This window comes from Rana temporaria, chromosome 10, assembly GCF_905171775.1.
Source record: "Rana temporaria chromosome 10, aRanTem1.1, whole genome shotgun sequence".
Lineage (NCBI taxonomy): Eukaryota > Metazoa > Chordata > Amphibia > Anura > Ranidae > Rana > Rana temporaria.
The window spans coordinates 144,129,483-144,141,563 of NC_053498.1; the positions used below are offsets into that span (position 1 = coordinate 144,129,483).

The following is a 12,081-nucleotide window of genomic DNA, read 5'->3' on the forward strand; positions in this document are numbered from 1 at the left end:
TGGTCTGGCCATGGAGGCGCCCAATGCCTCCCCCTCCCCCCTGGCATCTCTGACACTTCCATTCCTGCTCCCAGCCCTGTAATCTGAGCAATCCTTCCCCACATCACTCCCAGCCCAGCACCAGACAGGTGTCACCCTCCTGGAACCAGCCTGCCGGGCCGCAAGGGGTTAAGGGGAAGGTTTCTTTTCACTACCAGCCAAGTTGGAGAAGAATCGGTCCTGGATTAGACTGAGGAGAGGGACCGATCACAGCTCTGGACTGGGGACCCCAACATACCACTTTCATGCCAGTGACACCGACCAGACAGAGAGCAGTGCAGGGCACCATCAGGACAGACTGGGATCTCAGGTAGGTGTCCCCTCTGTGCAATGTATGGGGGGGGGCACTAAAAGGGAGGAGGGCTGACCCCACATAGGAGCCCCGACCATGGAAATATCAGGGCTGATCAGACTTCGGCTGCTGGTGAGTACCATGTCTGTACTGGTTTTCAGGGTCACTTCCCAGTTTGTGGGGTGGGAGATGGACAAGGAGCTGAGATCTGGGGGGGGGGGGGGGGAGGTTAAGTTTTCAAGGTGTAAAAATAGTATAACTGCAACAGAAGAGGGAGCAGATCTCTCCATGTAGGTTTGGGGTCATAGAAGGGGGTGTGGGGGGTCCATTGGTGCTGATAGATTTGCTGTTTTTTTTTATTTAATGATGATTAAAAATGACTGAAAGTGAAGAGTGCAAAATTTGGTGCAGCTGTGCATGGGAGCCAATCAGCTTCCAGGTTTTATTATTAAAGCTTATTGAACAAACTGAAGTTAGAAGCGGATTGGCTCCCATGCACAGCTGCATCAGATTTTGCATTCTCCAGATTTAATAAATCGACCCCCCTGGTCTGTTTACAGACCTTTTATTGTTAGAATTTGATTTGCTTTTAGCTGCATTGTGTGACTTTTACTTAAAAATATATATTGCTGTACAAAACACAGTCATTAATTTGACTCAATGTCATTTGATTCTTTTTATTATGATAATTAGGCATTTGTTACAAATATTTGTGTATATGTATTTATTATTATATTCTAATACGTAGGCATTAGTTACATACAGATACCCACACATACAAATGTATGTGTGTGTGTGTGTGTGTGTGTATATAATAATATTTTTTTAATATATAAAATACATTTTTATTTTATTTTTTTATTATTATTAAATGTGTGTGTGTGTGTATATATATATATATATATATATATATATATATATATATATATATATACACATACATACATACATACATACATACATACATACATACATTTAATAATAATAAAAAAATAAAATAAAAATGTATTTTATATATTAAAAAATTATATAATATATATATATAATTTTTTAATATATAAAATACATTTTTATTTTATTTTTTTATTATTAAATGTATTTTATATATTAAAAAAATATTTATATATATATATATATATATATATACACACACACACCTTTTTTTTATCTTTTTGTTAAGGTTTAGGGCTCATTCACGCCAAAACACGTGTGTTGCATTGCTTTTATTTTGTATTTAATTGTTTTTTTTTAATACATTGGCGTGCATTTTACATGCATTGTGTTTTTGTTGCCTTGCATTTAATTTGTGCACATTTTAGGGTTCATTCACACCACAACACATGCGCATTTTTTTTTTTTTTTTTTGTAACACGTAAAGTATTGGCTTGCGTTTTACATTAATTTGCAGCATTCCATTTTTTTTTTTTGTATTTGTTTTGCAGTGTGTATGCACATTTGTTATGCACATTTGTGCATTTAAGGGTTCATTCATACCACAATGCGTGTATGTGGAACCCATGCGCAAATTGTGGTGCATTTTTGTAACACTTAATACATTGGCTTTTTTTTTCAGTGCAATGCAAAAAAAAAAAAATACATGCAAATGTGCATAATATGCAAGAAGGCAAAAAAAAAAAATTGAATTTTTTGCCTTGTTGCATATTATGCACATTTCCATGTATTTTTTTTTTGCATTGCACTGAAAAAAAAAGCCAATGTATTAAGCTGAAAAAATATTGCATGCTGTACTTTTCTTCAGCGCTCCACAAATGCACTGCAACACATCGCACTGGTATGAACTGTATTCGTATGGAACCATTATTTTTATTTTTTGGTGTTATGAACGCGCTCATAAATGCACATCCTGCTGTGAATGAACCCTGCACTGTGCTGAAAAAATGTAGTACGTTTTTTTTTTTTTTTTTTTTTTGTTTTTTTTTAAGCATTTGGCGAATGCAACACAAGGTGCTGGGGTGAACGGCTAAGCTGTTTTCATGTGCATTTAAAAAAAAAAAAAATAGTACAGCGTGTCTGCATGTGTATGTGTGCACTGCAAAGGCACATGCAAATGTGCACGAATGCGTGAAAATACAAATTAGTAGAAAATAAATTAAAATAAAATAAAAAAAGTAAATGATTTTAAAAAATTGTCATACTTGTGACGTGCAGTAGCTTATAGCAACCAATAAGAAAACAGGAACTTGATTACATAGCATCTGTCAACTTATTGTTATAATAACGCAGAATTTGTTCTTGGTGCCGCCATGTTGAATAATATTCTCTGGAGAATCCAGATCAGTGGGCCAGATTCACCAAAGGGATACGACGGCGTGTATCTCTGTTTCTATCTATGCGACTGATTCATAGAATCAGTTACGCATAGATATCCATAAGATCCGACAGGTGTAATTGTTTTACACTGTTGGATCTTAGGATGCAATACCGCGGCCGCCGCTGGGGGGAGTTCGCGTCGTAAACCAGCGTCGGGTATGCAAATTAGCAGTTACGATGGATTTTCGCGTTCGCTACGTCGCTGCTAGTCTAGTTTCCCGTCGCAAAGTTAGTCGTCGTTTGACCTGCCCTAACTTTACTCAGCAATTGTATTGCTGTTTAAAGTATGGCCGTCGTTCCCGCGTCGAAATTTAAAATTTAACGTCGTTTGCGTAAGCCGTCCGGGAATACGGAAGTACGCTGCGCGCATTGCCGTTCGAAAAAATGACGTCTCGGCGTGCAAAGCATGACGGGAATTGCGAAACTGAGCATGCGCAGTAGGTCCGGCGCGGGAGCGCGCCTAATTTAAATGGCACACGCCCATTTGAATTGGCCCGCCTTGTGCCGGAGGCTGCCAGCGTAGTTTTCATCGCAAGTGATTTGTGAATCAGGCACTTGCGATGAAAACTTGCGGCGGTGTAACGTATCTATGATACGTTACGCAGCCGCAGTTCTATGTGAATCTGGCCCTTTGTTCATATGCTGCAACAACAAAGAGCTCATTCTCATTAGATCGCTGTGCTCTGTATGGCAGGCAAAGTGGTCCTTTGCTTGCTTTTTTTTTTTTTTTTTTTTGTCAAAACAGCTTTCCCAGGGCGATGTGTAATGATGCGTCTTGACAGTTTTGTGACATTCTGCAACTTTGGATGCATCGATCTGCAGCTGCAAAATCAAAATCGCATCAGAATGTGTGTGTGAATCTCAAGGCAACGTGTGATAATTGCTGCAATACTGTACATGTGTCTCATGCGTCGGGTGTGAATGAACCCTTTAGGGGCCCATTCAGCTCTGAGGATAGTGGTAATGTGCAGTAACGCATGGCAATGCATGTCCCACGTTGCCAGTTATTTTGAACATCACCCCCAAGGCACTCATTTTAGTGCACCACCAGCACAATTGGACCCCTTTCACACTGGGGTGCTTTTCAGACGTTTTAGCGGTAAAAATGGCGCCTGAAAAGCGCCTCTCATGCCTCCCCCCCCGGGTAAAATCCCAAGTGCTTTCACACTGGGGCGGTGCGTTTGCGGGATGGGAAAAAAAAAGTCCTGCAACACCGCTCCCAAAATGCGCCGGCCCATTGAAATGAATGGGCAGCGCTTCAGAAGTGCCTGCAAAGCAATTCAGCAGCGCCGCAACAAGAGGGGGCTTTTAGGCTCCGTTCACACTGGATGCAGATGCGGCTCCCAGCATGGGTCCTGTGCGTACCGGTTCACTTTTTCAGGTTCGATTTCAGCCCGAGTTTTGCGCGGAATTCGGACCTAAAATGGACCAAAAGACGCACAGGGCTCCTGTGCAAGTGCGCACCGGAGCCGCATCGGAGGTAAGTGAACCAGCTCCATAGAGAGCCATTCACATTCTCCTGCTATTGTGAATTGGATCATGCTATTGGTGGCGGCACCCACGCACTATGCGCAGGAGTGAAGTCATCGCTGCTCCGACCAGTCACAGCCCGGAAATCACTCAGGGTATCATGGCGGCGACGGAGGAGGTGACTGAGGACGGCTGCGGGGGCTTCGATCTCGGGTAAGTAATTCATAATGAGCTAGTATATATATATATTTTTTTGTTTAGAGAGGGTTTACCTTCTTTTTAACCCCTTCTTCGGCCTCTAGCGCGGGTTAAAAGCGCCCCGCCAGCGTCCCAAAAGCGCAGCTAAAACGAGAGGCGCTTTGACTCTGAAGTGACCACGGCTCAGTGTGAAAGGGGTCTTAGTGTAGTGTGGGGGAGGTTCTTTTACCAGGGGAAAGCATAGATTGATATCTCTGCTTTGCAGGAACACAGGATCAATGCCTTCCTTACTGACAGAACGGCGATCTGCTTTGTTTACATCGGTTCTGCCTGTGTGCCCAATGATCGGTTGGTGTCGGCGGACATCGGGTTCGAGGGACCCGCTGTGTATAATCGCAGCGAAGGCGAGCCGGCGCGCGCTCGTGCCCGATACCCGGAAGTGCAGGATCACGTGTATGTAAGTGATTCTGCGCAGCGTGCCCGCCCTGTAATTGTAAACTGCTATAGGGAGGTTGGCAAGTCAATATGTCAAAGGTTTTGACCTGACTACCATATTGGTTGGTTGCAGCGCTGTGGCCATTGCTGGTTAAGCCTGTTGGAATAAGGTGACCAGATTTTTAAAATTAAATCCGGGGACATATTTTATTTATTTTTTTACTAGTAATGGCGGCAATCAGCAACTCTCTGCCTGCCGCCGCTGCCTACCTCGCAGCCTGTCAAGACTTGCTCTCCGGGCCCTCGGCTACTACTGGGTGGGTAGCGGAGGAAGATCACTCTGCCAGGGAAGGCAAGGAGTAGAGGTCGACCAATATGTGTTTTTCTCTGGCCGATGCCGATATTTAGAAATCTGGGCGGCCGATATATGATGCCGATTTTTGCGGCCGATATTTTAGGCCGATTTTTTTAATTTTTTTTGGTGGCACTGGCTCGTGGCACTAATTGGTACTGGAAGATGGCACTAGCAGAAGGCACTTATTGGCACTGGCAGGTTGCACTGGATGGCACTGAAAGATGGTAGTAGCAGATGGCACTGATTGGCAGGTGGCACTTATTGGCACTGGCAGATGGCACATGGCACTAACAGGTGACACTGGCAAGTGGCACTGGTTGGCACTGGCAGGTGGCACTGGGTGGCAATAGTTAGCACTGGTTGCAGGTGGCACTGATGGCTTTAGTTGGCACTGGCAGGTGGCACTGGATCGCACTGGCAGGTGGCACTGGATGGAAGGTGGCACTTATTGGCACTGGCAGATGGCACGTGGCACTGGCAGGTGGCACTAACAGGTGACACTGGCAGGTGGCACTAATTGGCACTGGCAGGTGGCACTGGGTGGCAATAGTTAGCACTGGTTGCAGGTGGCACTGATGGCTTTAGTTGGCACTGGCAGGTGGCACTGGATGGAAGGTGGCACTAATTGGCACTGGATGGTGGCACTGGAATTGGCACTGGCAGGTGGCATTGGCAGATGGCACTGGATGGAAGGTGGCACGAATTGGCACTGGATGGTGGCACTGGTATTGCCACTGACAGATGGCACTGGATGGCAAGTGGCACTAATTGGCATTGGCACAAAAAAAATGGTGTCACCCCCCTCAGTACAGACCTCCTCTCCCTCCAGTATAGACTCCCCCCCCCCCCCCCTGCTACAGACACCAGAGAGCGGTGTGTGTCCCACGAGCGCGGGCCCCTCCTCCTCTGTGGGCGTAAACAGAGAGGAGGGCCGCCGCGCTGGGTGTACCAAGATGGCCGCAGCTCCAGAGCTAGGCCGAAGCCACGGTCTTTCCTGATGCTGCGACCGCGGCTGCAATCCGCGGACTGCCGCCGCGGTCACAGCTTCAGAAAAGGCCGCGGCTTAGGCCTAGCTCAGGATACGTGCCACCGCTAGCGGCTATGTACAATATCGGCCTAATTTGGATAATAATCGGCCGATTTCTCCAAAACGGCCAAATATCGGCCGATATATCGGTCGACCTCTAGCAAGGAGATAAGCAGGCAGGTGGCTGGCCGGGACTTGCGCCAAGGCAGAAGAACATGCGAGTGGAGCTGGGTTGGGCACAGGGATGGACTGGCCATTGGGACTACAGGGAGTTTCCCGGTGGGCCGATGGCTCAGTGGGCCGGCTTCAGTGACAGCGGACTGCTGCCCCCCCTCCGCTCCTCTGTCTCTCCCTCACCACAGCACTCACCTGGGGGGAACAAAGAAGCAGGGGGAGGAGCAGGGGGGACGACAGAGGAGCATGGGGGAGGGGACAGACAGCTGACTCCACAGCTATGGCCTGGGAGTTTCTCACTTCTGCCTAATCTTGTCCCATAAGGGGGGGGGCACCGAACTGATTCTTTGCCCCGGGTGAAATGTCTAGCTTCCCCACTGGTACTGCCTATAAGAGTACCAGTACCAGCCGTTCTACTCTAATAAAGTAGAACGGCTAGTGGCTAGTGAAGGGGGAGAGGGGGCTTGGGTGGCGGGGGGGGGCGGGGCGGGACTTGTCCGGCCGCCATGGGAGAGACCTGTCAAAGTGGGCCAGTCTGGATGAAGTCCAGGGCCAAATTTCTGACCCAGTCCAGCCCTGGTTGGGCATGCACCCAAAAATGAAAAAATATTCCCTCCGTCCGACCAGCACATGATCGTCAGAAAGGGGCACAGATAATGCAAAAAATACACCCCCACCCCCTCCCTAAGCTAGTAGGAGCGGGGTGTGTAATTCTGAATTTTTATTTTTAATTCTGCACTGACTGTCTTTGAAATTGCGCCAGCCCCTGATCAAATCCAATCTGGGGGGGGGGACAAAACCCGGGGACAGACTTGATCCGGGGACAGTGGGCCAGATTCACAGAAAAAGTACGCCGGAGTATCTGCTGATACTCCGGCGTACTTTCAAATTTGCCGCGTCGTATCTTTATTTGTCATTCACAAACAAAGATACGACGGCATTTGGCCAAGATCCGACAGGCGTGCGGCTTCGCATATTAGGATGCAATACTTCGGCGACCGCTGGGTGGAGTTTGCGTCGTTTTTTCCGCGTCGGGTATGCAAATTATCTGTTTACGGCGATCCACGAAGGTACGCGCGTTCGTCGCATTCTCTCACGTCGTCGCTAGTCGGTTTTTCCCGTCGCAATCTTAAGCCTGCTTTTTCATGGCTTAGATTTAGACCAGCCATGTTAAAGTATGGCCGTCGCTCCAGCGTCTAAATTTCAATATTTTTTTTTTTTGCGTAAGACGTCCGGGAATACGAAAGTACGTTACGCACGTCGCCGTTCAAAAAACACGTGGGGGCGCCGTAATTTCGCCGTAATTTCGCGCAAAGCACGGCGGGAAATTTCCAAACGGAGCATGCGCAGAACGTTTTCGGCGCGGGAACGCGCCTAATTTTAAATGGTACACGCCCCATTTGAATTAGGCGGGCTTGCGCCCGACGGCTTTACGCTACGCCGCCGCAAGTGCTTTGCGAATCAAGCACTTACGCCGAAAACTTGCGGAGGCGTAACGTAAAGGGGATACGTTACGCCGCCGTAATTATTCGTGAATCTGGCCCACTGTCCTCAATCCGGGGACTGTCCCTGGAAACCGGCGATGTCTGGTCACCCTATGTTGGAAGGACAGTTGAACGCCAATGACTCTCTTTTGTTTAATATCCAGTACAATGCTGTCCTGAGGGTGGCATGGTGTGTGGGCATTGCCAGCAAAGAGATTCCATTCTATCAGCCTCCATAGGATTCGTATGCAGCGCAGTGCCTGGGCCGGGCTGCACAGGTGCTTCTTGTATTAATGTCTGTTGTTTCTGTCAAAGTATCTCCAGGGAAGCAATCTGAATGAACATCTAGCAAACACACAGAGAGATAAGAGCAGAAAAACACCATTGTGTACGGAGCACGCTCAGAACTCCATTCACAATCATTACACCAATCAAAGATTCCCGATGCCAAAGCAAAGAGCCCGTGACCATGCAGCAGTTCACTACATTTCATAAAGCAACATTGTATATGCTAAAATGACAGCATTCAGTTTAAATGTAAAAACATTCAATGCGGGGTCTAAAACAGGGGGTGGGCAACCTGTAGCTCTCCAGCTGTTGTGGAACTACATTTCCCACAAGGCATTGCAAAACTGACAGTTACCATTACTCCCAGAGGCATGATGGGACTTGTAGTTCTGCAACAGCTGGAGGGCGCCAGGTTCGCCCACCCCTGCGTGTCTCCTCTGGGCTCCACTGAATGTTTTTGCAATGCAGAAGGCATCGCATTTGACAGGTCAAATCGCATGACAAGTCGCACCCTATTGCCGGCAATGGCAGGGTTCAAATTGACGCGATGCCGACTTTGTAGTGCCGCATCGATTTTGGAAAAGCAGCACATGCACTTCTTTTGGTGATTGCGGGTGCGACTTCAATAGACATCTGTGAATGAAGTCGCACTGAGATGCAGCTTTGAAATTGTGCGTTTTTTTATTATTATTATTTTTTTTTTTTGGGGGTGAAATCGCACGATTTTTAAAAGCCGCTCTCAGTGTGACCGGGGGGCTAAAACGGATTTAACCACTTGCCGACCGCCGCACGAACATTTACGTCGGCAGAATGCCACTTACAGGCAAATGGGCGTACATGTACGTCCTTTTTTAATTTGCCGCCGTGTGGACGACCGTGCCCGCAGGACCCCATGTACGCCGGTGTCCCGCGAAGCTGCAGGACTGGGGGAAGCCTGTGTAAACAAGGCATCTCCCCGTTCTGCCTAGTGACAGGACAGTGATCTACTGCTCCCTGCCATCGGGAACAGTGATCAGTGTTGTGTCGCTGGTAGCCCATCCCCCACACAGTTAGAATCACTCCCTAGGACACACATTTAACCCCTTCCTTGCCCCCTAGTGGTTAACCCCTTCACTGCCAGTCACATGTATACAGTGATCAGTGCATTTTTATAGCACTGATCGCTGTATAAATGTGAATGTTCCCAAAATCGCTTCAAAAGTGTCCGCCATAATGTCGCAGTCCCGATAAAAATAGCAGATCGCCGCTATTACTAGTAAAAAAAATGCCAAAAAAAATCCCCTATTTTGTAGACGCTATAACTTTTGCGCAAACCAATCAATAAACGCTTATTGCAAATTATTTTTTTTAACAAAAAGAATACATATCGGCCTTAACTGAGGACATTTTTATATATATATTTTTTGGTGGGGGGGGGATATTTATTATAGCAAAAAGTTAAAAATATTGCTTTTTTTTCAAAATGTTTGCACTATTTTCGTTTTGTAGCACAAAAAATAAAAACCGCAGAGGTGATCAAAAACCACCAAAAGAAAGCTCTATTTGTGGGGGAAAAAAAGGACGCCAATTTTGTTTGGGAGCCACGTCACACGACCGCGCAGTTAAAGCGACACAGTGCCAAATCGCAAAAAGTGGCCCGGTCATTGGGCAGCCAAATCCTCCGGGGCTGAAGTGGTTAAGAGTGAAGAGGTAATGACTGGAAATAAATAAAAATAAATCGGAAGCGTCCTTCTGCGGCATCCACCTGACAGCCGTCATATCGCAATGAGTCGCGACGTCTCGCTGTGAATCGCTCGATGTGCTAGAAATGAATGTGAGTTCTAGTGGTAGAAATAACTTCCTCTTTGTTGATTGTAAAGCTCGCTGTGGGCGGGGGCGGGACATTAGCAAACAAGCCGATTTGTTGAGGGATCTTTCTTTTTCCACCAGTCATGTAAACACGAAGGCGGGATGACCACGAGCGCCAATCTCACTCCTTCTTCCAAAACAATCTTCTCTTAGTTTTAGATACTTTGGAGGAGTTGGGAAGATTTCCCCCTCACTTCCTGTGGTGTCACCGGCACAAGAACTGCTGAGAAATCTCCCCGGTAGAAAGATAGACAGGAATAAAATCTCAGGGGGCAACTCTTATAAATAGTTTTGGTTGTTGGAGTTCTTTGACATCCAATGAGATGTGTCTATCTTGGGGGGGGGGGGGGGGGATGGGCTTTTGGATGAAAATATCCAACCCAGTTGCTGGTCTCGTTGCCTTGTCATAGGTTCTATAGGGTTGTCTTCTGGCATTGAACTTGTATCTAAAACAAACAAAAAAACATGTGACACCAGCACTGAGATGTGGTGGCTGCATTCGTTTCCTGTTTTAGGGTTTTTTCCCTTTTTATTTTCACCTGGTGAACTTGCAAGTAACACTGTCCTAGGGTGATAACGCTTACTCCTCCATACTATATCTATCTATGTCTATCTATCTTTCTTTAGTCACCCCTTGCCCCTGCCCCCTACCCACCTCCGAGCACCATCCCTGGTCTTTTCCCATACCCACCTCCGAGCACCATCCCTGGTCTCTTCCCATACCCACCTCCGTGCACCATCCCTGGTCTCTGCCCCTACCCACCTCTGAGCACCATCTCTGATCTCACTCCCTTCCCTTACCCACCTCCGTGCACCATCCCTGGTCTCTGCCCCTACCCACCTCTGAGCACCATCCCTGGTCTCACTCCCTTCCCTTACCCACCTCCGGGCACCATCCCTGGTCTCTGCCCCTACCCACCTCTGAGCACCATCCCTGGTCTCACTCCCTTCCCTTACCCACCTCCGAGCACCATCCCTGGTCTCTTCCCATACCCACCTCCGAGCACCATCCCTGGTCTCTTCCCATACCCACCTCCGTGCACCATCCCTGGTCTCTGCCCCTACCCACCTCTGAGCACCATCCCTGGTCTCACTCCCTTCCCTTACCCACCTCCGGGCACCATCCCTGGTCTCTGCCCCTACCCACCTCTGAGCACCATCCCTGGTCCACTCCCTTCCCTTACCCACCTCCGGGCACCATCCCTGGTCTCTGCCCCTACCCACCTCTGAGCACCATCCCTGGTCTCACTCCCTTCCCTTACCCACCTCCGGGCACCATCCCTGGTCTCTGCCCCTACCCACCTCTGAGCACCATCCCTGGTCTCACTCTCTTCCCTTACCCACCTCCGGGCACCATCCCTGGTCTCTGCCCCTACTATAGGTGTGCGCAGCCTTTTGCATTAGGGTGTGCACCCCAAAGCTCAAACACACACTACTGATCGCTCACTGTGTTCATTCAGAAAGGGAAAGGGTCAGTAAATTACATATTTATGAGCCCCTTCCCTCATTCATCCTAAAACATCCCCGCAGCAACAGCCATCGGGAGAGGAGAGGAGGGAAGCCAGCAGCGGTGTGGGGGGAAGGGGGGGAGCCAGGGCAGTATGGGGAATCTTTGCTGCACAGGGTGATTAGGGTGTGCCTGGGCACACCTGGCACACCCTGTGCGCACACCTATGGCCCCTACCCACCTCTGAGCACCATCTCTGGTCTCACTCTCTTCCCTTACTTACCTCCGGGCACCATCCCTGGTCTCTGCCCCTACCCACCTCCGGGCACCATCCCTGGTCTCACTCTCTTCCCCTACCCACCTCCTAGCGCCATCCCGGTCTCTGCCCCTACCCACCTCCCACCACAAAGCCACCTCCGAGCGCTCCAAGTAAGAAGCTGTCTGCTCCAAGTAAGAAGCTGTCTGCTCCAAGTAGGCGGCTGTCTGCTCCAAGTAGGCGGCTGTCTGCTCCAAGTAGGCGGCTGTCTGCTCCAAGTAGGCGGCTGTCTGCTCCAAGTAGGCGGCTGTCTGCTCCAAGTAGGCGGCTGTAAGCTGTCTGCTCTAAGTAAATAGCTGTCTGCTCTACGCAAGTGGCTGTCTGCATAGCTCCCAACTGTTTTTTTTTTGGGCAAACCTTTACCCAATCAGGGCACA

The 12,081-nt window shown here is 48.3% G+C and overlaps 1 protein-coding gene across 7 annotated transcripts in view; it reads left to right on the forward strand.

The window, feature by feature from the left end:
• TP73 (tumor protein p73) overlaps positions 1–12,081 on the forward strand; it is a 201,279-nt gene that overhangs the window by 19,477 nt on the left and 169,721 nt on the right. For 3 of the 7 annotated variants that reach the window (XM_040326461.1, XM_040326464.1, XM_040326465.1), the window contains exon 1: positions 113–349. The exons of 1 other annotated variant lie outside the window; for it this stretch is intronic. In XM_040326461.1, coding sequence (XP_040182395.1) covers positions 285–349 — 65 coding nt within the window. In that variant the 5' untranslated portion in view covers positions 113–284. Of the gene's footprint in view, positions 1–111; positions 350–12,081 lie in introns of those variants that run through there. 3 more of the 7 variants (XM_040326460.1, XM_040326462.1, XM_040326463.1) reach the window with 2 other exon arrangements.